The sequence below is a fragment of the Podarcis filfolensis genome (assembly GCF_964270895.1).
Source record: "Podarcis filfolensis genome assembly, chromosome: 1".
Lineage (NCBI taxonomy): Eukaryota > Metazoa > Chordata > Lepidosauria > Squamata > Lacertidae > Podarcis > Podarcis filfolensis.
The window spans coordinates 43,819,518-43,847,396 of NC_139604.1; the positions used below are offsets into that span (position 1 = coordinate 43,819,518).

Below are 27,879 nucleotides of genomic sequence, written 5' to 3' on the forward strand. Positions count from 1 at the left end.
TGTAGTGCGATGCCAAAATGATCTAGGCATGTTGAAAAGAAAAGCAAGTCCCTTTCAGCTTGGCAGAAATGCACACAGGACTTCAACAGCCAATTTCACAAAGTTTATTATGAGTTAGAAAGAAGCTAAGATGACAACCGGAGGAAGCAGAAGAAAGAGGGCAATTCAGTTTAAGCCTACCTGCCTATGTATAATGTTGTTTTCGCCTAATATTTAGCTTTGGATTCATCACAACTATTTGTTCGATAAGGGATAGTACAGAATGATCACACCAGACAAACTAGATGGTTCAGACTATAACACAGAGTAGATGTTGTTATTATCTCTTCAGCGGGAATGGGCTACTTACTCCACACTGCAGCCTTCTGGGAGACCTGTAAGCTATTGGACCACAACTAAGGAGTGCATATTTATTTATGCATCATTAACACAATGCAATGCAAAAATAAAAAAGAGAGCATGGTAGAGGCTTGGTCCCAGCTGACGTATATTATGCTTTAATTTGTTCAAGGTCTCATGTGAGACAAGAAACAGTAGCTCTGAAAAGATGGATGTCAGTTACGAGAAATGCTAATTCAGATTTTTTTGGTAACTTCCCCTGTGGCAATTTACTTTCAGGATTTATTTTAACCCTAGCATGTTGGGAAAGTGTGGCAGCTCCCCTTATCCTTAGTTTGAGGCTTCTACATATATTTCTTATTTGGAGATAAGTCCTTTGCTTTAATTCTGGATTTTGGTTCAGACAACTGGTCATGGGGACGCGGGTGGCAGGGAAGCGGGTGGCGCTGTGGGTAAAACCTCAGTGCCTAGGACTTGCCGATCATATGGTCGGCGGTTCGAATCCCCGCGGCGGGGTGAGCTCCCGTCTTTCGGTCCCAGCTCCTGCCCACCTAGCAGTTCGAAAGCACCCCTAAGTGCAAGTAGATAAATAGGTACCGCTTTATAGCGGGAAGGTAAACGGCGTTTCCGTGTGCTGCGCTGGTGCTGGCTCGCCAGCTGCAGCTTCGTCACGCTGGCCACGTGACCCGGAAGTGTCTTCGGACGGCGCCGGCTCACGGCCTCTAGAGCGAGATGAGCACGCAACCCCAGAGTCGGACACAACTGGCCCGTACGGGCAGGGGTACCTTTACCTTTACCTTTGCTTTAATTCTGGATTTTGGTTCAGACAACTGGTCATACAAACTGCCACAGTCAGTGCAGAGCCCGCTTTGGCAGATGCATGAAGTGGGCACCGAAAAGTGTGCTTGGATCATACACATGCACCCTGAGTGCAAAGAAATAAATGAGGGGAAAGAATTCAATTTTTACAGCAGGAGGTCAAAAGGCCAAACAATACAAGCTGTACTATGCAGGACATGCATGAATGCCAAATCCAATCAAGATCCATTTAGCATGGGTGTGACTGGCAGCTGCTAGTGATATATAGGCATAAGAAAATCAATAATGTGGGGGGCGGGGAATGATTACTTTCTCTAGCGAGCAATGAATACCCAGGATCTGTTGAAACCCAGTTTCACAGTGTCAGTCACATGTGCTAATGAATTTCTTCTACCTGGTAGGTCCATGTTAGAATCTCACATGTTAGCAACACCTGCATGTGGTTCCCGTAAGAGGGGAACTCAAATGTGCACATCCTTATTTGCACATGCAAATCAAAAGGCCTCAGATGCATTCTTTCTTTTTTTGCTTGCTCGCTCTACCAGTTTGAAGGCTCTTGCACTTCTGTGGGCAAGGCTGCAACTCTGCGCAATAGAAGAGAAGGCCAGGAATACACAGCCACAAATTATGAGTGCTGGAATCTTCTTGTTAGCTATTGCCGCCCATGGAGGAAGAATTTGCTGCTTCTCAATGTGCACACATTGCTCCCGAGAAACGGGTGGGGGGGGGAGTCCCTGACACCCATTCCCTCCCCAATCAGGCTAGCTGTGGCTCCTGCAGTTGCATCATGTGACACAGGGGCATGATCCAGATGGTACAAATGAGCAGCAGCACAGATTTCCCCAAGGGAAGGGGAGAGAAAGCATTTTGCAGAGGCAGCCGTGAAAGCAAAGCAAATGCAACGACCCAAGCACACATGCCTGACCTTTGGAAGTCGTTTTTAATGGTGGGATTGTCTCCACTAGTCAGCCTGGCAGAGTGGCGTTGTTCCACTTGTGCTGGACATGATACAGTTGAAGTTCTGTCGGCTCAAGTTCTACTGGCATGCAGTCAAACTAGATGACCCTTTGAGGTCTCTTCCAACTCTAAGACTCTAAGCCATGTTTATCTACCTATATGTTTATATAAAAAAATACAGACATGCAACCTATTGAAAGTAATAAGGAGGTAAGAAATGCACATTAACCCCACTCATCTGGTCAAGAACAGTCTTGCAAACACATCTAACTTAGCTCTGGCTTTGGCAAGTCTACCTGGAAAGAGTTCAATAGTAATACGTCAGCCACCACAAATAACACTCTGCATGTGTTTGATGTCTTTTCTGGTTTGGTACCGAGATCATTAGCTGGGCATTCTCAGCTTATTGAAGAGATCATAGTACGATGGGAGGAAAAGGTAGTCTGTAATATATGCAAAACGCAAGATGTTTAGGGCTTTCTAGGCATCTTGGATTAGCCCCAGAAGACAACAGGAAATCAAGGTAGACGATGGAGAATAGATATGGCACCCAGCTTCCTTATTCTTGAAACATCAAGGCAGCCCTTCACAGAATGTGTTACAGCAGTCAAGCCTCTAGATTACAAAAGCATGAACAACAGATACATGGCTGAGAGAGACATCATCTTCTGAGAAAGTAAAATAATTAAAAAAATATTCCCTCAACCATCATGGCAGCTGAATGTCCAAGGTCCAAAGCTGCAAACCTGTGAGATCTAGTTTCGCTGCTGATCACAATCCATTGTTGAATCCTGCAGCCAGTTAAGGGTGTAATTTTTTGCTCTGTGTGTGTGTGTGTGTGTGTGTGTTTTAAAGCTTATATTCCAAAAAGTGTCTCCAGACAACACAATGTTTCCCCAAGGAAATGCAGCTGATGAGTCATGTCTTGCCCAAACTATTCAATGTCGCACGATATTCAGCAGTACAAAACAAATCAGAAAAGCCCTTTAATCTGGCATTCACATCCCACTAGAAAATGGCATCTTAGAATGGTGTAGTCAGAAGGGAATCTTCCACCAGGAAACAAATCTTCATACATCATCTTTGTAAAAAAAAAAAAATTAAAAAATCCTCCAGCTCCTCCAGGGGATAATAAAGATTCTGGGCACAGACAAAGCCAGACTCCGTGAACAGCTAATTAAGGGGCAAATTTAGCTTTCAGATCCATAATCTCAATTCTTGAGCTTTCCAGTTCCCTCCGAGTGAGCAATTAGTTCTTTCCTGCACAAGATCCATCACATTTGACTCAGATTTGGGGTAGAAGGTCCCCTTTCCTCCTGGGGGCTGGGCTTCATCAGCTGCAGCACCTGGGTGAATCCACTGACATCATTCGGAAATGTGCAGCTGTGATGCTTCTGCGAATGAATGTGTTTTCTTAAGTGCCACTGCCGCCATTTTCTGTGGATCTCCTGCTGGACCTAAACAAAACATTATGGGGTCAACATGCAAATAAGAAGAACACGTATTTTGATTTTTAGTACATTACAATCTATGGGAAACTCACCTCTCCGTTAAGAAAACAGTAAAGCACAGCCACAGCAAAGCCCTGAGAACAAAAGAGGCCCGTGTCATTTATGAGATATACAACTGGAAATTGCAAGTCGGCACTCCAGAAAAAATATAGATGCAAGAAAAAGCTCATGTAGTGCTGCCAGATGTGAAGAAAAGACAGAGTGGCTTACAGAGCAATCTAAACCAGGGCCAGAGAAGAGTAGTCTGTCTACTACTGCATCCCAAGTCCTGCCACCACAAACTAGTCCGGGGTGAGAGGTGCAGTGGGGGGGGGGGGGAATCACAGGCACATAGGGCCCCCTCAAAGGGCTTGGCCCCCTGAAGCTGGTGCCCCTGGTCAGGGCAGAAGGTGGCGGTGGGATTTCCACCATACCACTCCCACGAGCTCCAGGATTAGAAAGCTGGAGCAGCTTTGGAACCAATGATCCATGGTCAGCTCTGCTCTATCCCTGCCCCATAACACCCCATTTCGGGGGCCCATGCTGGTTAACCACCTGTGCGAACGCTGCCATGCTTAGCGTCTCAAGTGCTATGCTTTCTGCTACCACAGCAAGTAGCAGCAGAAGTGATGGTCCCTGTCACCTGTGCCATATGTTAAGCCCCTCCAGTGGCAAAGATCCATGGGTTAGGATTGGATTGTTACACTAGGAGAAATGATATACTTTGCTGGACCAACTGGATATTTTAGCAGTTGCAGTGTTTTCAAACTCGTGCAGGTCTTTCTTGCAACAAGGGCATTCTGAGAAGAAAGTGAGGCATGGGGCAAGATGGAACAGGTCCTTGTTACAAAGAGGGTCCTGCAAGGTGCCATGAGAAATACTAGATCTCTGGGGTGTTGGTCTAATCAGAAACCCAATGCAGAGGAGGGCTACATCATGCCCAACCTGAATGTGTATTTCATTCCTTGTGCCATTAAAAAAAAAGAGAAAGACTGTTAACTACCTTTGTCCTTGTGGGAGGACTTTATTCCTAAAGCAGGCATGGCTAAACCCGTTTGGGTTAGGGACTCACCTGCCTTCTCCCAATTTATGAAGTGCCCAAGACCCAACAATTATGTTGGTGAAAGGTGGGGGAGAATTGACAGTACTGGGATGGGCAGAGACCAACACCCTGATAGGGATAAAAAAAAGTTCCCTCCCTAACCCTAATCAACCACTTGACCAGTGGAAAGAAGGTAATAACCTGTCCTCCTCAGTTGATCTGTCCAGATCTGGGAAGAGGGGGCTGTGTGCCAATTTCTGTGTCTGCTTGTGTTTGTTCACACTCTCTCCATGTATGTAAAAGTATGCATGAGAGAGAGTGGTGCAGCCATATCCACCACTGGCATGCAATCTACAAAAGATTTGCCAAGTGTTAATGTGTTGGGCCCCCAAAAAAGCATTAGCCAATAACCACCCCTGTCCTAGTTACCTAAGAATTCCAGTTACCTCTTTGCATCCTGTTTGCTCTAGACACCGGGGGGCCTGGAAAACATTAAGGAGGTTTGCCAACACAGCCTGTTTTGATTGCAAAAGAAGGGTGGGGCTTCTTTCATCTGAAGATGATGAAGACCTTCCAAGGAACAGATTACCTGGAAAGATCCGATGGCTTTTTCAAACAGAGCTTGAATCTCCATGGTGCCGTTCGTGGTATCGAAAGGGAAGAAAGCAAATATGATGTAATGGACTCCAAAGAGAGGGATGAGGATGAGTGTGGATTTAGCGAGTCTCCTAGGAGTAAAGACAGAGATAACAGAACAAAACAGAAATGAAGAAATGGCCTAAAGAGGGTGAGCTTCATATTGATCTCAGTTTGTAGGCAGAACTATCCCCTCCAGTAGCAACAGAAGAAAACGCAAAGGGAAGTTTCAGGGGCAGTGCAGGCCCGCCTTTAAAGATCAGCAATATCACTAGCGCCAGACAACAGGTCACAGGGTCTAGGTCCCAGAAGTCCCTGCAGCTTCTGTTTTTTTACATATTGGCAGCAGGCACCATGGACATCCTCCATGAATCTAAGCCCCCTTTAAAGCCCCCTAAGTTAGTGGCTATCGTCATCACATCTTCTCAAAGTGAATTCCATAGTTTAAACTCTGTGCTGTGTGAAGAAGTGCTTCATTTTCTCTCTCCTGAATCACCTACCTCTTCAGTTCCACGGGATGGCCCTTAACAGAAGTACAGTGGTATCTCAGAAGTCGAACGGAATCTGTTCCAGAAGTCTGTTTGACTTCCAAAACATTCGGAAACCAAGGTGCAGCTTCCGATTGGCTGCAGGAAGCTCCTGCAGCCAACCGGAAGCCGCAGAAGCCTCATCAGATGTTCAGTTTCCAAAGAACGTTTGCAAACTGGAACACTCACTTCTGGGTTTGCGGCATTCGGGAGCCAAAACAGACGAGTACCAAGGCATTCAACAACCAAGGTATGACTGTATTACAAGAGAGGGGAGGGGGATTTTCTCCATCAGCTTTCATCACACTACGCTCAGGGCTTTGCATCCAGATTTGTGCTCTGTTGCTGCTACTATAGATGGGGATAAGATCTTTCCAAAAGAAGCACAAGCAGACCTGGAGGCATTTTATTGGGGTGGGTGTCCTTGAGGCAGCTAATCAGACAAGTTTATCTGGGTGATACATATCTTTGCATATATTTGCAGGCAAACAGGTAAAACATCTGTGCACAGGTATCTCTTGCTGTTGTGCTTATGTGTGAGGCTGAGGGGTTTTTTTTGTTTTTTGTTTTAAGCTGTCTTACTTGTATTGACTGGAATCCTTGTTCCTTCCATCTGGCCATCTAAGTTTGCTCATTAGAATCCTCACAATATTAACAAACAAAACGAAATTGATCTGCAAAGAGAATGAAAAGCTGGCATTGACATTCACATATTTGAAAGACACACATCAAATTTACTCTCTTCAGTTCGATCTTCATCTCAGAAATCGGCTGTGAAATGGACTTACAGCAATAGCATGAATTTGTTTATTACGGTCGCAGACGAATAACATTTGCTACAAAAATAGAAGAGGCATTGTAATTCAGACTTACAACAATAGAAACTACCACAGGGCCTTGAATGAGCCACCGGGCATATGTAAGATGAGTATCCCAGCATCTGTAAGAGAGCAAAATTCATTCATTGTGCTTTTCAGGTCAACAAATGCCAGCGAGCATCATGTTAGCAATATTTGTCTTCAAAGGAAAAATATCGCAAGGCAACATGCCCAGCAGATAGGAGCTGGCATAGATCCTGGCCTTTCAAATTATACCGGGTGGATGAAACTATTAGAATACTCAAGTGTGCAGAAAACAAGCAGGAAAAGCAGAAGAATACATTTGCATTTTACTGTGAGTCATGATTCAGAGCAGCTCAACAAATCAGCAATGCCCTAGTCGCCATCCTTTTTCAACTTGATGCCCTTCTTCGCCACTCCCATCAGCCCTGTCCAGCCTGGCCAATGGTCACAGCATGATGGGACTTGTAGTCCAAAGCACCCCCAGGATGGGGAAGTGTACCCTGGTCTAGGGGTGGGGAGGAGCGGGATCCATCCAGACCCTGATCACCCTCAACCTGGTAAAGGAAGTCCCAGTGGTGTCAGGTGACCCACTTTTGCCTGTGCATTTTGAAATCAAACTGTGCAAGCAAAGGCACAATGCTATGCATGCAAGCCCTGAGGATCAGCTGATTGTCTGGGCTTGCATAGCCCTGTGGTGACTGCAGGCAGCCTTTCTGCCCAGCTGCTCCTTTACCTGCCACACAGCTAACCTCACATAGGACGTCAGATGTGCAGCAGGAGGATGCTGCTGGGCCAAAACAGGCTTGTGGTTCTGGAGGGCCCCAGGCTAAGTAAGAAGACCAGGGCTGAGGTGAGGGCTGGATGAGGACAGACTGAGGTTAACAGAGTCTCATAGAGCAGCCTCTACAGCTTCACCTGGCTCTCACTATAACCAGGACTACTTTTCTTGAAAAAGAGGGGCTGTGATCACCTCCCTTATTCCCTTAGAATGGCAATGGCGCCTGCCTGAGAGGTGCTGGAGCTGAGTTCTGGCAAGTTCTGGCTGGGGAAAAAAGCCTTGACTATAACACAGGTATATATGGCTGCTGGCCTGAAAGATTTTTACTTCTGATACCGTATTCCAACCCCAGTCAAACGTCAAAGTCCAGAGGCCTCACAGCAATGCAGCTGAGTCAGCTTCTTATCCTTTGACTTGAGGTTCCGAAAACACTTCCTTGTTTTTCAAGATAATATTGTGTTTTCGTTTAGCGCGGTCTTTGCAACGAGAAAACAACAGCACTTCACAAACAACCCAACTCCCCCTGCTGGATGGGAAATGATCATAATCAAATTAACGCATATGCAACAATACGTTTTTTAAAAAAAATAAGTGTTTAAGGTTCCACAATAATCTGTGTTGTTTTTGATGCAACAGGCGAAGAACAGCTGCCCTTCTGGAATTTATTATCACAATAACTGCAGATACAGCTGCTTCCCCTCTTGCCATTTTAATACAGAGAGCTCCTGACAATGAGTGTCTTTCATAAATGCCCTGCTGCTGCTGCTGTTGTTGTGATGTGATGTTCAGATGAAAACTCTGCCTATTTTCTTTTACTGATAATAATAAAAGTATGAGTTCTAGATGACAAATGAAGGCTACAAATGGTTCTTGGAACAGAACAAAAGACATAAACATGGTCTGGAACCAGATTAACTGGCCTGACTTCCCCAGCGTAGAATGATGGGGATTGCTTGAGACAATATATGTCTGGCCAGCGGGAGATGGCAAAGAGAAAAGAACGGATTCTGTTTTCACAAGGAAGCTGCAGAATTTTTTTATACTGGCCAGGCACTTGTATAATGGGATACACACTATTTTTAGGTGTGGTTTGATCAGTATTAATTGCAGCTGAACTGCTACTGTTATTCTCTTCTTGTCTCAGTGTGTCAGAATATTGCAAGAAAATAGGATTGCAGCCATTTGAAACCAGCTGTCAAAGGTTCTGTGGGCACACAGCTGAGGCAACGCTAATAAATACAGAGCATGGAAAGATGTAATGGAAACACAACTTACCCAACATTTTCATGTAATAGTCTGGCCGTGACCCATGCAATTGCAAAGAAAGTTGGAGTGCCTGCAGTGAAGAAAAAAAGAGAGACACCCCCCGGGTCAATCCTTAAGGCTTGTCCATACTTCCTCTTCTCCCGCTCCTTTCGCCCAGAGCAAAAACCGCTCTTTAGTGCTCAGTTGGAGCAAATAGCAATTCAGGTGTTTTGCGGATTGCCCTTTGTTCCAATTTAGAGCTAAAGACTAAGCGGAAGTGTGGGAAAGCCCTTAATCATAGAACGCACAAGAAATCATAGCATTGTAGAGTTGGAAGGGACCCTGAGGATTATCTGGCCTGCAAAGCAGGAATATGCAGCTATGCCATCACCAGCTAAATGAATATTTTGATGCATAATAGCAAACTCCTGTGGTTCTGTGAGGCAAAATGGGAACAACCACAAACCAAAGAGAAGTTTCCCTGATACAGTGGTACCTCGGGTTAAGAACTTAGTTCGTTCTGGAGGTCTGTTCTTAACCTGAAACTGTTCTTAACCTGAAGCACCACTTTAGCTAATGGGGCCTCCTGCTGCCGCTGCGCGGCCACTGCACGATTTCTGTTCTCATCCTGAAGCAAAGTTTCAGGTAATATTTCTGGATTAGCGGAGTCTGTAACCTGAAGCATATGTAACCTGAAGCGTATGTAACCCGAGGTACCACTGTATACCCAGGGGAATATGAAGCTATACACAAGCACATGATGTTTCAGTTCAGTTGTCCCCAACTCAAAAGGGAACAACAACAAAAAAGAGCCTGTGGAAAACTGGCTGCTGAGGACTATGCATGCATATTATTGGCTTCTTTTTTGTTACCTCAGCTGTGTAAGCAATACATTCTGCCCCTGCAAACCCTGCTCCATCACACACCTCAAAGCTGTACAAAGGATAGTGAGAGAAAGAAGGAAAGCGGCGAGTGGGGAGGCAAGAGGAGAAATAGAGGGAGGGGAGGCATCAAAAGAAGCAATGTAGCAAAGAGGACGAAAGAAAGAAGAATAAAGCAGGAAGCAAGAGCAGGGAATGAAGAAGAGGGAGCCAGAGGCTGTGTACACACCACACGTTTAAAGGACATGACTTCCCCCAAAGGATTCTGGGAGCAGGAGCTTGTTAAGAGTGCTAGGAATTGTAGCTACAGCTCCCATGATTCTTTGCAGGAAGCCTTGCGCTTTAAAGTTGTGGTGCCAGAAATGGAGTGAGACAGGAAGTGAGAGACACACGAAATGAGGGTAAGCAAAAAAGAGTGCAGGAAGGCAAGGGAAGCAGAGCAAGGACTGACATGGAGTCACTGGGGGATAATACTGTGCAGCATTCTGTTGCAGCTCCCCCCTGGTGTCAACTGGTACTTACCCCATCCCAGAACCACAAACCACCAGAAGAACTTTCTTTCGGAGAAGAAAGACATCACCAGCAAGGTATGAAGATAAAGCCCTTCCACAAGAAGCCAGCTGTAGTTAGCCATGATACAAAAGTTAATGAAGACCATGATAATCTTACATCGGCCCTGAGGAAAAAGGAAGAGAAGCTAAACAGCATGGGCTTAGTCTCCCTTTCCTAGGCATTTCACAGTCCTGCTCCCAAGCTTCACCTTGCTGTGTCATGCTTTATTTATCACCGGTGTAAAAGTCGGGTTGTGATTGTTACAATTACTACTCATTTTTGTCATTCTCAGTGTAGATTTTGAGTGATACAAATCTACAGTGTAGATTTTTCGCTCTATAAGACGCACCAGACCACAAAATGCACCTAGTTTTTGGAGGAGGAAAACAAGAAAAAAAATATTCTGAATCTCAGAAGCCAGAACAGCAAGAGGGATCGCTGCGCAGTGAAAGCAACAATCCCTCTTGCTGTTCTGGCTTCTGGGATAGCTGCACAGCCTGCATTCGCTCCATAAGACGCATACACATTTCCCCTTACTTTTTAGGAGGGAAAAAGTGCGTCTTATAGAGCAAAAAATACGGTAAATCACACACAGAATAGACCTGTGGGAATCAATGGACTGAAGTTGCTTAAATCAATGGGTCTGTTCTGAGTATGATATCATGGGATATAAGTCGCTGTTACCCATGTATTTTATTTATTGGTTTGGATTGTTTTATTTCTACCACTAGCATCCATGTTTAAATGTATGCTGTATTCTTTTTTTAAAAAAAAATGTTGTAAAAGATTCAAAATGTTATCTTTTAAAATCAACAAGTCTGCAACAAATTATTATTGTTCAAGTCCTGAACAGTTTTGCCATTTTCAAACCTACTGCCAATCACAGAGGTTCACATTCACTCCCTTGTGAAATCTTTATAAGAGCTGATTAATGCACTTCAATTAATTTCCTCGTAAAGTGATGCCACACGACACGTTATGCAAATTGTGTTTAAACACGTTTTGCTCTTTGGTTTCTTTGGCCTTGTGATTATTTCATTCATTTAGTTTGAACATCCACCCCTTGTGGTTGTGGTATTCATAAAACCAAAGAACAACTAAATATATAAACAATATATTATTTATGTTCAGACCATACATACACAAACAAACAAACAGATGAACAGCACACTCCTTAGCATTTTTTACTCATACGTAAATCCTCAGTTTTCAATGGGTCTGCACCAGGGAAGTTCACATAAGCTTGCACCTCAAGTCTGCCATTTTCCCTGACAAAATGGCTCACAGGGATGGAAAGGGAATTTAATTCTCAGGCACCTTTCTTCAACCTATGATGAGCTGGATGGTAGGCCATATTTATAGGCTTCTTTCTTACCATGTGTAACTCACAGTAGACTGTATCGTCAGTGTCTTCAGACAGGACAGGATCTCTGATGAAGTTTGCCAAAGCTCGCAAAATGAACGATGCAAAGAGCTGCATGTGGATGCAATTTCTCGTACAGCGAAGCCTTCTGTGGCCCAAAGAGAAAAGCATCAAGAAGGTTTCTAAACAAGGAACTGCTTGGGTTTCTTATCAGACACATGAACAGATCTTACACCATCTAAAGCAGAATCAGACTATTGATCCATCAAACCCATCTGCTCATGGGTGTAGTCAGGATTTGGGAAGGGAGGCAGAACTGACACGATTGGTCAGTTAGTTAAGTATTTCTATGGTTTTACTTGATCCTAGAAGGGAGGAGCTACCCCCTTGCCCCCCTTGGCTATGCCCATGCATCTGCTCTGACAGGAAACTGCTTCTCCAAGATCTCAGTCTTGCCACTTGAAGTCACTGAGGATTGAATATAGGGCAAAGTGTGGTACCACTCAGAAATGGTCATTCAAATCAACAGGAACCTCATCAGTACTCTGCAACCATCCAATACCATTGCCTGATCTGATAGCATCATGAAGCAAAACTGACATATTGATGGTAAAACTGAGAACTCTTGGACTGAAGATCATCTTTCCCACAACACTAGGCTGAGGAACTAGTGACCCTCTGGATGTTTCCGGACTAGACCTCCCTGACTCTTAGCCATGCTGGCTGGGGCTGAAGGGAGCTGGAGCCCATAGCATCTTGACAACTGTGGGTTCCACCCCTGCTTTAATAGAAAGACAAAAGAACTAATAAAAGGGGGAATGCAGTCACTGCTTCTTTGCCAGGCTTCGTCAGATCCACCTGAAAAACCTATCCAATGAGCAGGATATCCACCTAACATACAGATCATCTTCCCAAATCCACAGCTTAAGTTTTAAAACTTAAGTTTTTCCTTCTACCCACTTGAATATACACTTCTGCCTGTTGACGTTTGAACGGAATGTACACTTCGCCACTGTTACTGTGCAAAACAGGAAGCCCTTTCAGAATGAATACCTGACGAAAGATCAATGGAACGGCTTTTGAAATAACACTTTATTTCACTATTCATTTGGGGGTTGTTTTTTTCCACAGATTAACCAGGAAGTAGAAACAAATATTTAAAAAGGAATGAATAATTCTTCTTCACCTGAAAGAACCCAGAATGCCCAAGGCAATTGTCAGCGCCACTAGAGAAGCGCTGGTTCCGATGGTGTACACAATCTCCAACTTCCTCAGGTAAGACACCTGTCAAGAAACATCCAGGTACACTCAGTCCCGGCAGAGATGTTAATGTGTAGGAAACCCACTTGTCTCAAAAAGAGTGACAACATGTCTTTTTTCAGAACATGCTGTCCCATCATTTGTTCTAAAAGCACTACCATGAACTAATTTGGTTTCGCCTGCAATCAGAGTGATTAGAAAACACTGCCCCAGGTAGAATTAGGCCAGATTTAAAATTTAGAGACACAAAAACCCCACAGAGGGTTGTAAGTGGTTGACAACATATTTAAATTGTTTTACCATTGTCTACAGGTGCAGTATTAGTGTGCCATAAATCAATGGCCTGGCAGTAGGCTTTGCTTCCATGTCAACTGCACTTGTGTATAACTAGTCCCAACTGAGCTTCAGTCACTTAAAACAGACTGCTGTCCTATAACAAATTTTTGAAGGGAGAAAGGCTCTGTTTGTATTATGACTGAATAATACTATGTTTTGTCACCAGGTGGGGCTATTTGCAACACCTTTTCCTACTCTGCTCTTTAGTGCTGTGTTTCAAACCCGAGTAAGCCACTGGCGGAAGATAAACGCATAGGATGAAGGCAGATATCTAAAAGTGTGGTATAGGTGACTTGAGCGCACTTTTTCTGCTGCAGAACAAAAACATATGTATTTACGATATTTCTATATCCCACCTTTCTATGCCAATCTAAAAACAAGTACAATAAAAGTACAGCCTAAAAACAAAACAAACTACGAAGCAAAGTCAACAGCAGCTAAAATCAAACGAGCAGCAGTTTTAAAAGCACAACAGAAGACAGAGCCATGGAACTGGATTCTCCTCCTCTCCTCTGGCTCCAGTTTTTGAATATCAGCAGGAACCTCATCCAGAGTTATCAGGAAATGATGCAGATCCAAAAGAGTCTGGTGAGAGGATATCCTAATGGGTTTTCCACCTGTGGCTTAGTGGGTCAATCTAAACAAGCAGAAATACCCAGGAATACAGGGAATGTGTGCTCAAACCACTTCCACCCCACTTCTGATGCTTCCCGATGACCTGCCCGTTGAGCATTCATCCTGGTTTGTTTGATGACATTGCTTTAGGGCGAATGTCATCCCACATTGCCCAGTGAATTTCTCCTTCACTTTCCTTATCACAAAAGGTCATGTTTGGGGAAGCAGGTTTATTGTGAAAGACCTTCCAATCAACTATAATTGCCCAACCTGAATTTTCAGTATTGAATTCCACCCAAAAACAGCAACTGTTTGAAAGTGCCCATAGGATACCGTACCGATTATTTGTACTTACCCTACGCTGCCACGCAACTATAGGAGCATTAATCTTTTCCACATTTAAACCACAAGCAATATAGGGTCTTGGATATTTTTCTGACCAGCCATCCTTGGTGCAGTTACGATATATAAACCCTTGGTTTGCAATGACAGAAACAAAATAAGTCATACAGTTAGTAGTTGCAATTAGCACTGGTGAAAGCTACTATTATATAGTAAATACACATTCAAGACCACATGGTGGAGTCTGGAAGTTTTTGCTTCCTTTTTAGATTACCTGCAGCTTGCTGTGATGTCAGAACCCGGGCAAACTGTGGTTCATCTTAACTATGGTTTGCTGAAACAAGCCAATTTCAAACTGTAGTTTATGAAGCTGGCTTGTTTCAGCAAAGCATTTTCAAGATTAGCCATTAGTGGAGCAGAAAATTGTTTACTGTTCTTAAACCACAGACAAAAATAGCTGTATTCATTATGTTCCAAAGAGATGCATTAATCCTGTTATGTTTAAGAGCAATTAAGTGACTCTGTCTGAACACAGACATTCCTGCCTCTGTCTCTGTTTTACTTTTTTGTTCTACAAGGAACAAAGTTCATTGTTGGCACCATAAAAATAAATGGTTCCCAAGAATGAAAACATCATTTCAGGATTGCAAGTGCAGAGATATATCACACAACTGGTTGCACTTACGCTGTGGCTGTTATGGCATGCTGTGAACCATAAAGCACTAGCATCAGTCACCTATAGTATAGTAAATGGTATGCAGTTGAATCCCAAGTATATTAATTGGAAGTAAGTCTCACTATGTTCAATGAGACTGGCTCCTTTCTAAGTACCGTATACTTAGGCTTCAAGTTGTTTAAAATGTAACTGACTGATCAAGGCCAAGTTGAGTCGATCACCTTGGGCAGCAGGATCCACTGGGGCAGCATATCTGGCCTCCAAGGAACACAACACATATAGATTTTTATTCCTTCCTGGTTCCTGATACACAGCTTCTCATACTCTTCCCGCTTCTTCCCTGACAGATAGGTTGGGGTGTCATTTTGTGGTTCACGTCTGGTACCAAAATGTCTTGTGGCAACGCTGTGATTGATCAATATGTATTTAAAGGTTTTCTTATCACCCTTCATCATTAAAGCAATAAAGCCCAGAGCAAGCATAACAAATCAAAACAACCAAGAGCTGAGTTGTTTCAATTTTACCAGCTCCCTCTAGCGGCTGAGTTTTCCATCTGCAGGCAGCTGGTGGGAGAGGCTGTCCGTCTTCCCTGACCTGGTCCTTCCAGCTGCTCTGGAACTAACAACTTCCATCTGTCTCAGCCCCAGCCAGCGGGGTTGAGAGAGTTGTAGTCCAAAGCAGCTTTGCAGTGTTCCCAGCGATCAGGCAACAAGCTGCTCGTTGTCCCTTTTCCAGACCCTCTCAAGCAGGCTGTTAAGGTGCTGAATCATAACACCTGAATTGGGAGAGGTTGTGCAGTCCTTAGATGCAGTGGTGAAGTGGACGAGGAAGAACCAGAAGAACTTGAATCCTGGCAAGACAGGGGTTCTGTGGCTAAGTGATTCCTGTCACCTCTACAGTTCCATGCTCTGGGGAGCAGTTGCAGCAACAGAGGACCACTCCTCCTCTGCCAGTTTATGTAACTTCCTCTGACGGACTGCATACACGCAGCTGGAGACTGTGCTTGCATGGAATCTTCCTCTCCCCATCCCTTTTCAATTCCCTCCTGGTTCTGTGAAACAGGAGAGGGTGGGGAAGCAGGTGGGACCTTCCCTTGCCTGACCTGCCTCTTCCTCCTCTTCTTCCAACCCATCTGGTGCTCCAGCCTCTGATTATTGCCTCCTGGCTGATACAGGTTCCCACAAACCATTGCCCCCCTCTCCCGAGTCAGACTCCACCCGCCCCCTGCCCAGATACACACTTGCCAGTCCCAGAAAGGGTGCTTCTGGATCCAGCATTGTCGATGGAGGCTCAGGTAACCTTGGTGGCTAGAAGCACCTTTCTGCAGCTGCAACTGGTACAACTGCTACAACTGTTCCTGCACCAGGAAAACGTAGCCACAGTAGTTCACGCATTGGTTACTTCAAGACTGGGCTACTGCAATGCACTCTATGTGGGGCTTCCCTTGAGCTTGATTCAGAAGCTGCAGTTAATGCAGAATGGTGCAACTTGATGCTGACAGGAGTGAGTCCTTGTCTGCATATAACACCTGTGCTCAGAGATCTGCACTGGTTGCCAATTTGCTGCTGGGTCAAGTTCAAGGTGTTACTATTAGAATATAAAGCCCTTAAGAGACAGTTTGCCTTACACTATATATGTCCACTCAACTGCTGCAATCTGCAGAACTGGCACTGCAAAGGTGCCACATAACACCCATTTGTAGCAAATCAGTATTTTAGGGTGGCAGCTCCCACTATTTAGAACTCCCCATCCATTAACATCAGGCAGGCACCTTCAATTGACTGTACTCTTTTCGGTGACTGCTAAAAACATTTTTTTCCTAGAGAAGACTACCCAAATATGCAGAATGTTTACATGGGTTTTAATGTTTTTAGCTTATCACTGATCTTAATCACCATCCAAAGCAACCCTTCACTGTGGCTCCATGAAAACACGACAGAACAAATACATCAGGCAGGAGCCGTCTTTCCTTGTTTATATTATGCTTCGTTTTTATTCCCATGGACCAGAAGGGGAAATTACCACTTCTATCTGTGTGTTTATAGATCCATATCTATATCTATATGAACAAGCAGTTTCCTCAGAAGCACTCTGCGGGCAGCCCATTATTTTTCTCATTTTGCAGATAGGAAGCCTAAAAAGTTTCATTGTTGGGATCTGAGCCCTGATCTTGGTCCAAATTCTCTCCATGTGTGGCACAAGAACATGAGAAGATGATTCAGGCTACAGATCCATCTGAATCACCATCCTGCTGCACACAGTGGCTAACCAGGTGCCTCTGGGAACCCTACAAGCAGGAGATGAAGGCAATAGCCTTCTTTCCCATTCTGGCTTCCCAGCAGCTGGTGTTCAGTGCCATACTGCCTATGAATCCAGAGATTATGTATACAACCACCACAACCAGTTGCCCATGATAGATGGTGGATTCGTCTAGGAATGACATTTTTAAAAAATCCAAATAGGTTGTGCCACTTGTCAAATTCTGCTTGACGTCACAGAAAGAAAAGGCCAACATAACATTTACAGAATTCACACTCTGGTCCGAATGGGATCCTGAGAGGAATTTACTGTTCACCTTCTTGCCTGGGGCGAACACTAATTGCCCCACAGGGGAATAGGCAAGGAGCAAATGCAGAAACCTGCTATGCCTCCTGATGCCAATCAGCTTATGTGACATCCACTGATCATATGGTTGTGAGGAAGGTGCAGGGGAGGTTGTATTTCCTGAGAATGCTCAGGGGACTGAATCTATCTCAGCACCTACTTCTGTCCTATTATCACAGTACCATCGAGAGTGTCTTAACCTATAGTGTATTATCGTGGTATGGGAGCAGCTCCGAAACGGATAAAAAAGCTTTACAGAGAATAATTAAAATTGCCCAGAATGTTATTGGGCTCCAACTACCAACCCTGGATGAGATCTTCACGTCTCGCACTTTGAAGAAGTCACACAATATCCTGAGAGATCCCACCCATCCTGCTCACAACTTCTTTGAACTGTTGCCTTCGGGCAGAAGATATAGGACAATGAAAACACGAACCACACGCCTTCTGAATAGTTTCTATCCAAGAGCTCTGATTGCACTAAATAATGATCTCAGGGCCAGTTGCAAGAAATAGCAAGCAGGGAGTAGGAAGGAATGAGATAGGTTTTAGGTTATGTTATGCCTTTAAATAGGTTATGTTATATTCTGGATTATGTTATGTTTTATAGATTATGTCTGAATAGGATGAGAGTGTTGGAGATACGTGTAAATGTGTATGTGAACCCGGTCTTTGGGGGGGTGTTTGATTTTCGTTGTTGTGTATACTGTGTATATACGGACAATGACAATAAATTTATCTATCTATCTATCCAGCAACATCAATTAAGCCGAGCCCCAGAAGGGCTCTTGGTCTGTGACGTTACTACCTCTTTCTTTTTTTTCTTTGTGATCCTTGGATGAAGGGTGGTATATAAATTTAATTAATAATAGTAATAATAACTCTGTGCAAGGCTAAGATAGCAGCATCAGACATTTCTGGAAGCAGCTCCTAGATTCTAGGTAAGATTCTACTTTCCCTAGAAAAACAGTACATGACAAACCATATTCTAGCCTGTGTTACACTGAGGACTCAGCCTTTAATCCTTGACAGGGTACAAGGAAAGCCTGGTATCAGACAGTGCCTATGGAAGTGTTATGTTTTAAGTTTTACCTGTTTTCCCAGTTACCATTTGGAAGGCTTTGGGGCAAGGAACGCTAACTGTTTGCCCAATGGAAGAAGACAGCCAGCAGGTTATATTATCCCACATTCCAAGGCATCTGTCTAGGAGTCAAGAACAACAACAAAAGTTACATACCTCACGCCATCCAGACGAAGAAGAGGAATTACCACATTCTGACCCCCAGGCCTGAGGTTCCTCAACCCTGCTTTAAGCACATTTCTATGCCTCATTTTCCATTTGTTACGCCTATAGTGGAGATGATCAGTATCTTATCTTCCGGGAAAGCTTGTGGCTTCTCTAGGGCTGTCACAAATTGTGATGGAAACTCAAAGTTTAAAACTCCCAGATTTGTGCAGGCATTAGCGATCATTTTCTCTCTCTCTCTCTCTCTCTCTCTCTCTCTCTCTCTCTCTCTCTTCTCTCTCTTCTCTCTCTCTCACACACACACACACACACACACTTCTGTCCAGAGCAGCTTTTCCTCTATTGAGGGTCCCTGCTTCTGATGGATTAGCTGGAAAATCAGTTTTTGGCTGATTCTCTGAGCAAACCCCAGAATTTTGGCCATCAGTGCTTGAGATGATGTGGATGGGCTAGATGGCAGCTCTACTCACTGCAAACTAATCTGAGCAGCCCACTTGGCATCATCTAGGCACTGCAGGTGCTACAAGGAAGGGAAAAACCTACCATATATCACGCAGCAATGCCTGATGTATAGCAATGCTTCGTATCATTCCCTCTGCTGCCACCACCACCACCCAACTCTACAAGTGTTTTCCAGCTGGTGCAAAAATACAAAGGGCTCCTTTTATTTATTCTGCATCTTCACATGCTCATACTTTGTTTTAGACTACTTGGGTCTGCTTCATGTAGAGCCCAGACACCACGGGAATTGGCAGCCTACAGGCATCCATTAACTAAGCCAAGTGGGCATTAATCAGGCAGTTCCAGGAGCATTTGAGAAGGAAACTGTGATGAGTGTGCTGGGAAAAGGGAGGAGAAGTGATCTTGTTCAATTGTATACTATTGTGCCCCATAGACATATCTTCTGAAGTAGGCATTTGGCATTCCTAACAGAGAACCCCCTTTATGCCAATGGCATATAGAGATAAAGTGTAGTTGGGGGGGGGCAGATAGATGACAGACAGGGCCATTAATGTCAAAGGTTCCCACAGACCCACTGGATGCCTATCACCAGACTTCACCTCACTGATAAACAGGAAGGGCAAGGACACTGTTTTGTTTATTTAAGAAATGACTATATTAATAAAACATCATAAATCAAGACAAGGAGGAAACAGATCAATACTACCTTTCAACCAGCCATTGTTCTGAAATCTCTTTCCCAGAAGTCAACCATTCCCTATCCCACCTGAAACATGCACACCCACATTCACTCAACCAGGTCTCTGTGGACACCACAGTAGGGGGAAATATTTTAGTCTAGCTACTAAATACAATACAGTGGTACCTCAGGTTAAGTACTTAATTTGTTCCGGAGGTCCGTTCTTAACCTGAAACTGTTCTTAATCTGAAGCACCATTTTAGCTAATGGGGCCTCCTGCTGCCGCTGCGCCGCCGGAGCACGATTTCTGTTCTCATCCTGAAGCAAAGTTCTTAACCTGAAGCACTATTTCTGGGTTAGCGGAGTCTGCAACCTGAAGCGTATGTAACCTGAAGCATATGTAACCCAAGGTACCACTGTACTCTCTGAGCACACTAGATTTGATTCCATGCAGCACTGAAATTTTTGAAACTGGAGCTTCCTTTTTCAAACATTATACAAGAAGCACAAAAGCAGGATGTGAGCGAAACGAGGCTGAAGTTAGTCTAATTTTCTATCAAAAACGATGACGACAAAAAGAAACAGCTGCTTCTTAATTCCAGAATCCTTGATGCGTATCCTGGTATCTCTAATGACTGGGACTTTCCTAGCCTGCAATCTCTGTTTTGGAAATGAGTCCCACAAGTGAACCCATGGCTACAACATCAGCCTAATTTTTTCTTACACGCGCGCGCACGCGCACACACACACACACACAGTTTTACCTGAACTCCGGAGTGATTCATTTCCATTTGTCGCATTCACTTCTTCCTTGGAGAGGACCAAGCTGCAGAGTTGTTCTTCTGTTGTCATGATTTTCATGATTTCACATGATGAAATAAAGGCTCTGACCTGTTAGTTGAGAAAGCATTTGCTCTTTTATTGGTCAGTAGCCAAACACACACCCTACAAAACATCCACATAAAGGTTTATGGGCAGGTTACAGTTATAGAAATAGATTGATTCCTAACAGTGCAGCATGTTAAAATAAGAGAATGCCCTTTGAAGTTTTGCCCGCCCTTCTGAGCTCATTTTGAACTCACTAGAGCAGGAGTGGGGAACCTCGGGTCTGGGGATCAAATGCAGCCCCTCCAGGTCTCTGGCTCTGGTCCTTGGGGCTCTCCCAAGCCACTGATTTCAGTGAAAGCAGCTGAACTACACCAGTTCCATGTTGACAAAAAAAGTCTATGTCATCAGGGTTAGATTGCAAAGGGTTTAAGTCAGCTTCTTTCACTGAAAAGATATGTTCATGAATTAGAGGGAGTTTATACAAAAGCCACCCCAGATTAGCTCGACACGACCTGCAGCAGGTATAGCCGAAAGCACACTGGGGCTTTGTCCTATAACAGTGGGATATCCTTGTTTCCCCTTAGCACATATTTGATTTGCACTGCTTTGAGCAAATTCCATGCCATCTGCACATTTATCTAATGCTTTTAATCTAATGTACATTGTAAACTTGCATTAACACATCGGGTTACGATACCAAGGTAACCCAGCCAGTTCTTGAAAATGTGTCGGCAGGATTTGTTGGTCTGCTGCTCCTTCGATTGCCTTTCAAAAAAAATAAATAAAAAAAATCTTTCAAATGAATGAACCCTTGCCATTTGCCATTCAAAAAATATTAGAACATGCCCAAGAAAGATGTTAGATTGTTTCTGAATGCCACAACTGCTGCTAGAATTTTGCTGGCCAAAAATTGGAAATTACAAGAAGTACCAACAATGGAGGAATGGCAGATGAAGATGATGGAATTTCGGAGCTAGCCGACCTGACCGGAAGAGTCTGTGACCAGCAGGAGGAGGAGTACCCAGGAGGATTGGAAGAAATTTAAAGACTATTTAGCTAAATATGCTAAGATAGAAATACTTGCAGGTACCAGATTGGCCTAGGATTTAAATAAGTGATGTTATAGAATAATATGTTTCAAGTAAAAATGAAAAGAAAGAAAGATGTTAATTGAGTAAGTAAATTACATGTGAAAATAGTTTTGGAAAACTGTTACAATGATATACATTGAAATTCAGCCTGGGGGAGTCGAGGAAGTCACCCAACAATGTAAAGAAAAATGGAATTATTATACTTAAGATTTATGTTTGTTTGTTTGTTTATATATTTATGGAAAATCAATTTTATATATATATATATCTCGGATATATATATATATATATATATATATATATATATATATCTCGGAACAGGATAACTATGCACACAAAAAGAGAGAGAAGAAGAGAAGAAGAGGGGAAATCCCTCACAACTGGCAGCGGAAAAGGCAACCTAGACAGGAACAGCCCTGCTAAAATTCAGGATAACAAATGTATGGAATTTCCATTGCCCCCCCCCGCTCTTTTCTTTTGTTCTTTTCTGCACACAGCAAATCAAAATGGGGAAAGTCCATTTCAGTCTTAACAAAAGCCAGTCCTGCTCAGCCATAGCAACCATTCCAAAACTGGCCAGTGTTAACTGCAGACAGCATACATGTCATCGGTGTTAGAAAGGTCTCCAGTTAGCAGTGACAGACACAGGAAAGCAACAGGTAAACAGATTAAATGCTGTAAACAAGGCTACAGCTCTTACTGGGGTTTCATTTGAGCCTTGGCCCATAAAGAAGGGCTGGAAGTTGACTAAATACATTGAAATAGATTGTCTGTATGCATTTTAGTCAGCTCATTTCTTAAGTTTGCACAAATCTGCCTATAGATTGAACATATCACCTCCTGGTTAGGAATGTAGCCTAAATTTATTATTTATTAAAAAAAAGATTTACAACCTGCCTGACTGTAATCTGTACAGTTTTAAACCATAAGATGTTCAGATGGCCTGGACTGGTCCCTATGGCAAGTGCCAGAAGGATGTCATACTCAGGGGGCAGTCTGAAGGGGTGGGATATATGTGATAGATTATAGAGGTGGCTGGTGGACACACACACACACATACACACACATAGTCCTTGGGTTTATTTTCTTGCATTTTTTAAGGGCTTCTTTCTTTTCTTTGGCTGGTCATTTGAGCAATGACAGGAAATGGGGAGATCCTCTCTTATCTGTCAGTCACTCAGCATGGAAATCATAATATTTATCCTAACTTATTTGTGACAGTACTTGAGTCAAGGCGAAGATGGAAACACAAGAGGGAAGGTGCCCCTTTGCTTCAGATTCCAGAGAAGCCTGACGAAGAGCAGGGGTGTAATCTAAAAACACACAAATTTGCAATTGCCTAAAACTAGGAAAGGGAGGGTAGGGATCAAACTTTGCACAATCACACCTAGAAGGAAGGTGTACTCTTGGGCCTTCACTAGGAAAAGGAAGCAAAATGTGGGGATGGTTGGCCTGCTCAACCACAACCATGGCTCATGACATTGGGCAGGGGTAGGCAAACTAAGGCCTGGAGGCCAGATGCGGCCCAATCGCCTTCTCAATCCGTCCCGCGGACGGTCCGGGAATCAACGTGTTTTTACATGAGTAGAATGAGTCCTTTTATTTAAAATGCATCTCTGGGTTATTTGTGGGCCCTGCCTGGTGTTTTTACATGAGCAGAATGTGTCCTTTTAATGCATCTCTGGGTTATATGTGGGGCTTAGGAATTCGTTCATTTTTTCTCCCAAAATATAGTCCGGCCCACCACATGGTCTGAGGGACGGTGGACCGGCCCATGGCTGACAAAGGTTGCTGACCCCTGACACTGGGCCTTACGTCAATGAACTATTACTCATCGTGAACCATGACACTTGGCTAGGAAAACTGAACTGACAGCCACAGTCTTGACAACTAGCCTTGCATTTTAGAAGAGGGAGCTTTCTGGATGACAGCAAGTACAAAAAAGGCTTCCTTTCTGTCTGCAGACATAGAATAGAGCTTGGAACCATCTTTGGTGGAAAAATGCCTCACAGCGTAGATAGAGCGTGTTAATTCCCTCACAGCCACCTGTGTGTCGCTAGAAAGCCCCGTTACATGCTTTGAGAACTATGTGTCCAAGCTCTGAAATGGAAAATAAACCAGAAAATATATATATATATATACCAAGCCATGACTTAAAATAGTCTGATCGCTCTGTTTTGTTTCCAAACCAGATGAGTTCCAATGAGAGAGGGGGATTTTTACCTTGCCTTGTTGGATATAAACATGTCAGAAAATGTAAGCATATGCGTATTTTGGTCAGCTAGGATAGCTCAGTCGGTGGAGCATGAGATTCTTAATCTCAGGTTCATGGCTTTGAGCCCCATGTTGGGCAAAATATTCCTGCATTGCAGGGGGTTGCACTAGATGACCCTTATGGTCCCTTGCAATTCTACAGTTCTATTATTCCAGCGTAATGGGTTCGGATGTTATTCAGCTTGAGTCTGCCATTCTAAATAACAAGGGGGCGCTTTAAAAAGTAGCTCAAGCAACATGACTGAAAAAGGTAAGGGCACAGCTCTCCTGCAGGCAGCCAGGATTCCTTTAAAAAGGGAATAAGCTAAGATAGCTCAGTGTTGGAAATGTGAGAAGGACAATGCTTTCCTGAAACATATGTTTGTACAGTGTTCTATAGTTATTAAGTTTTGGGAGAAGGTGCTGGACTGTGTAGTTATGACTGTGCAGAAAAAGTTAAATCTTTCAGTGGCGAATATTCTATTGAACTATTTACCCACTGTATGGAAATTAAAAACAGGACAACAAAAATGGATCCTGCATGCCCTAATGGTGGCCAAGAGCTTGATATTGAAGAACTGGAAAAGTAAATATATGATACCCTTTAATCAATGGGTTGGCGATGTGACATCACTCGCAACCTATGCACGGACTGCTTATAGGCGCAGACTCTGTTTCGTTAAATATGATAACATTTGGAATGAGTTTATACAGAATGCAGTAGGCTATTAACATTTACCTAAGTATTAGGATAATAAGACTATAAGGGAGTATCTTCTTTTCCATGTGTGGTTGTGTGTGTATCACTTTTAGATACATTTTTGTTGTTCTTTTTCTCTCCCTCACTTTTCCTTTTTTCTGTATCACTTTATGTTTTATTGAAGAATTTTCAATTAAAACAAATAAATATTTTTAAAAAAAAGTTATAGAGAGTAAGTGAGGCACAGCTGATGTTCTGTAGTGGATAAGCCTGTAAGACATATGTCAAGAAATCCTGCTTCAAATCTTGTTTCAGCAATGAATTCCCTCAGGGAAGCCACTGTCTTTTAGGATGCTTTCACATTACTGCCCAGCTGTGCATAACAGCTTGGCTTCAATTGTGTCAGATTCGTTTCTGCCTGTGTACACACCAGGGGGCTTTCTCGTGTCTTTACTCCATGCAAATGTGTTCACAGCTACTTGTGTGATGTGAAACAGCACATCAAAGTTGTGTAACAAAGTACAGGATGGATATGGATTTCGCACAGCATTCTATGAACACAGATTAGAAAACCCAACACTGGAAATGCAGTGAGAGCACTGTAAATGGGAGGGTTAATGTATCCTTAATCTCAGCCCTCCTCCCTGTATCTGCAGCAGTAAGAACTGCTGAGGTAATATATGTAAAGCATTTTGAACACTAAATTGTTAGACCTCTAGGATGTATGTGGCCGTGGTGTGTGCACACCACAAGAGAGATTTGAGTGGAATCACTCATTCAGTGCACCTATTATCCCAAGCAGCATGGCTAATCCATGCTCAGTTATGTGCCAATTTCCCATAATTTTGCAGTTGGGGGTTGGGAGACGTAGGCTCTGCATAGGTTGTTTTTTATCTCAGGAAATCGGTGCCAAGTAGCTACTTCTTTTTACATCATATTTAAAACAAATGTAAGACATTATAATCTCAAAAGTCATAGGCAACATGTGGGAGTCATTGCTTCCTATTGTGACAACAGGTCTAGCTATGGTTTTAAGCTAAGCAACTTAATTGGCGGAAATTTGTGTGTGAATATGAAAATCTGGTTATACAGGCCAAATAATACCCTTGTTTCCAAACTAATAGTCTGATACACTGTTGTACTTTGAGCAATAATTTTACCCAATCCTTAAATAATATTGGATACCTCATTTTTTAAATATTTGAAATGGATTGATTAAAAATATGTTTAATTACAAACTCTATATATTTTAAATTTTGTTTTGGTTTTTTTAAATGTTTTGCTCATCTCCACATGACATTTATTCCTCTAGCCCCAACTGAGCAACATTGCATTATAGAAACAAGCAAGCAAGAAATAAAATTTTGAACAGGTGTATGTCAACAAAGCTATTTATTTCTCATATAATTTAATATACCAGTTACAATCAATAATGATTATATAAAACATAAGCAAATATGCTTTTAACCAGCAGCTGTCTCAATATGGTTTATAAAGATAAATAAAGCAGCTGTCAAAAAACTTATGTTTATAGACTGAACAAATCGGGAGACTATCCATTCAGCTAATCCCCTTTTGCATATGCACAACACTTAAACATTTTAGTCCCCATAGCACACAGAAACTATTTGAGGACAAGACTGTGCTACGTGGTCTGAAACATTTACTTTTCCACTAAGCACACCTTTAGGGAAAGAAACTTTTCCCAAGGAAAATCTCATGCATTCCTAAATTGAAGCTGCCAGTGTGAATGTGCTCCCCTAAAATAACGAAACTCCAATATCTCTTCTAAAGCACACTTTTCCTATCCTCTCACCGCTTTGCTGATGCATCAGAATGTTTTGTTGCATTTGTCTCAGCATTGACAATATGGGACATACAAGTTTTTAAGGAGTTTCATGTCCTCTCCTTGGGGAGTGAAACTCAGAATTTTTCCAGCTTTATCCCACAGTGCTTTGTTTATTCAATATGAAAATGTATTGGTGTTCAGTAGGGCTTACTCTCAGAGAATCGTGTGTGTGTGTGTGTGTGTGTGTGTGTGTGTGTGTGTATAGGATCATAGCCTTAGTGCATCAACCAGGCTCTCACAAATTTCTCCCCCTTTCCCTTTTCAGTGGATGGACTCTTGTGTGCGTTTGCAGCAAAACAATAATACAAGGCTCTTTGGTTACTTACAGTTAGTGTCAAAGAGGAAAGGATTATTATTACGATGGTCCACATGTTTGGCTGTTGTCTGTCTCTTTCATCTCCCAGGTGCAGGATCAGAAGTCATTTCAATGGGCAATCCTCAGCAGGTTCTCTCAGTCTGTTTCCGTGGGTTCCTGAGCTCACCTCATCTTTCGCCAGTGCTGTTGCTTCTGTTACTGAGTCCCAGGAAGGCTCTTGGTGTCTCTTTGAAGCAGGATGCTTGACACACACCTTGCACTGCAGGCAACTCTGCAGTCCATGCCCCAGATATCTTTGTCACCCGTGCCCCCTTTCATTACTCATTGTTATCGCTGCACTTGAGCAAGGAAAGGTCAATCTTTTATGTTCCCACGGTAAGGGCAGCAAGAAAAGTTCTGGCACAGATGTCACAGGAGCCAAGGGGGAGGGGGAGAGAATTTAATATCCTGGAGACTGGAAGGAAGCAGGTGAGCACACAGGGAAAAAATCTAGTGGGATGGGGTGGGGGGAGAGCTTTGTACAATGGGATTCAAGCTGACCAAAACGCCTCTGCTAATGTCTGCCTGGAATGTCGACCGGAGAGCACAAGGGAAAACTGATGGAGAGAGACTGACTTCAGTGGAAATGAAAGCTCCACTCCTGCGGAGCTTTAGTAGGAGCAAGCTTCAGTGGGTGGGTATATGGAATATGATTCACTGTTCACACACACGTGGGTAGGGATGCAAGTACTTCCTGGAAGCTACATATGGTGACAACTATATTGATCTAGTGTAAAAAGTAGGGCAACAGATGCCACAGGTGCAGCCCATGCCTAATCACATTTATTCAAGACTTACACATCTAAGTAATGGTGCACAAAACTGCATCCTTGTATTATTGACTTTTGGGGGGAGGGCAGAGTTATAACCTGGTGAAAACATTTCAGAGCCCTTGACCAAAATCAAACATATACAGATTATGCATTTCATGCCTCCAACTCTTGAACACACATGCTTATTATCAAGTGTGAAATTTGACTACAGATCTGAGTCCCCGATCTTGTCGTGTCTTACTGCTGGCTTGCACTGATTATATTTGGTACAGTGGTACCTCGGGTTACATACGCTTCAGGTTACATATGCTTCGGGTTACAGACTCCGCTAACCCAGAA

The 27,879-nt window shown here is 43.2% G+C and overlaps 1 protein-coding gene across 2 annotated transcripts; it reads right to left on the reverse strand.

The window, feature by feature from the left end:
* Window positions 1-88: 88 nt before the first annotated feature.
* Window positions 89-27,802, reverse strand: SCTR (secretin receptor). Of its 2 annotated transcripts, none has more exons than XM_083582879.1 (14): window positions 26,739-27,802; window positions 20,456-20,582; window positions 18,397-18,507; window positions 14,038-14,156; window positions 12,658-12,755; window positions 11,484-11,619; window positions 10,079-10,232; window positions 8,706-8,766; window positions 6,684-6,750; window positions 6,393-6,484; window positions 5,237-5,375; window positions 3,659-3,700; window positions 1,137-3,572; window positions 89-713 (listed from the first exon to the last, which is right to left on the reverse strand). In XM_083582879.1, exons 1-13 carry the CDS (start codon window positions 26,781-26,783, stop codon window positions 3,390-3,392), a joined length of 1,374 nt encoding a protein of 457 aa, XP_083439005.1. In that variant the 5' UTR covers window positions 26,784-27,802; the 3' UTR covers window positions 89-713; window positions 1,137-3,389. The 2 variants fall into 2 exon arrangements, with proteins under 2 accessions (XP_083439005.1, XP_083439006.1); XM_083582880.1 differs by lacking the exon at window positions 89-713 and adding an exon at window positions 5,077-5,129 and having other exon boundaries at window positions 3,384-3,572.
* Window positions 27,803-27,879: the final 77 nt, after the last annotated feature.

Excerpts from the sequence above, each read along its gene's own strand:
- SCTR (XM_083582879.1), bottom strand. The coding sequence starts at position 26,783 with ATGTGGACCATCGTAATAATAATCCTTTCCTCTTTGACACTAACT. Across the intron at positions 6,751-8,705 it reads CTATTACATGAAAATGTTGG|ATGCTGGGATACTCATCTTA; the intron begins GTAAGTTGTGTT and ends GCTCTCTTACAG. Across the intron at positions 3,701-5,236 it reads AAGCCATCGGATCTTTCCAG|GGCTTTGCTGTGGCTGTGCT; the intron begins GTAATCTGTTCC and ends TTTTGTTCTCAG.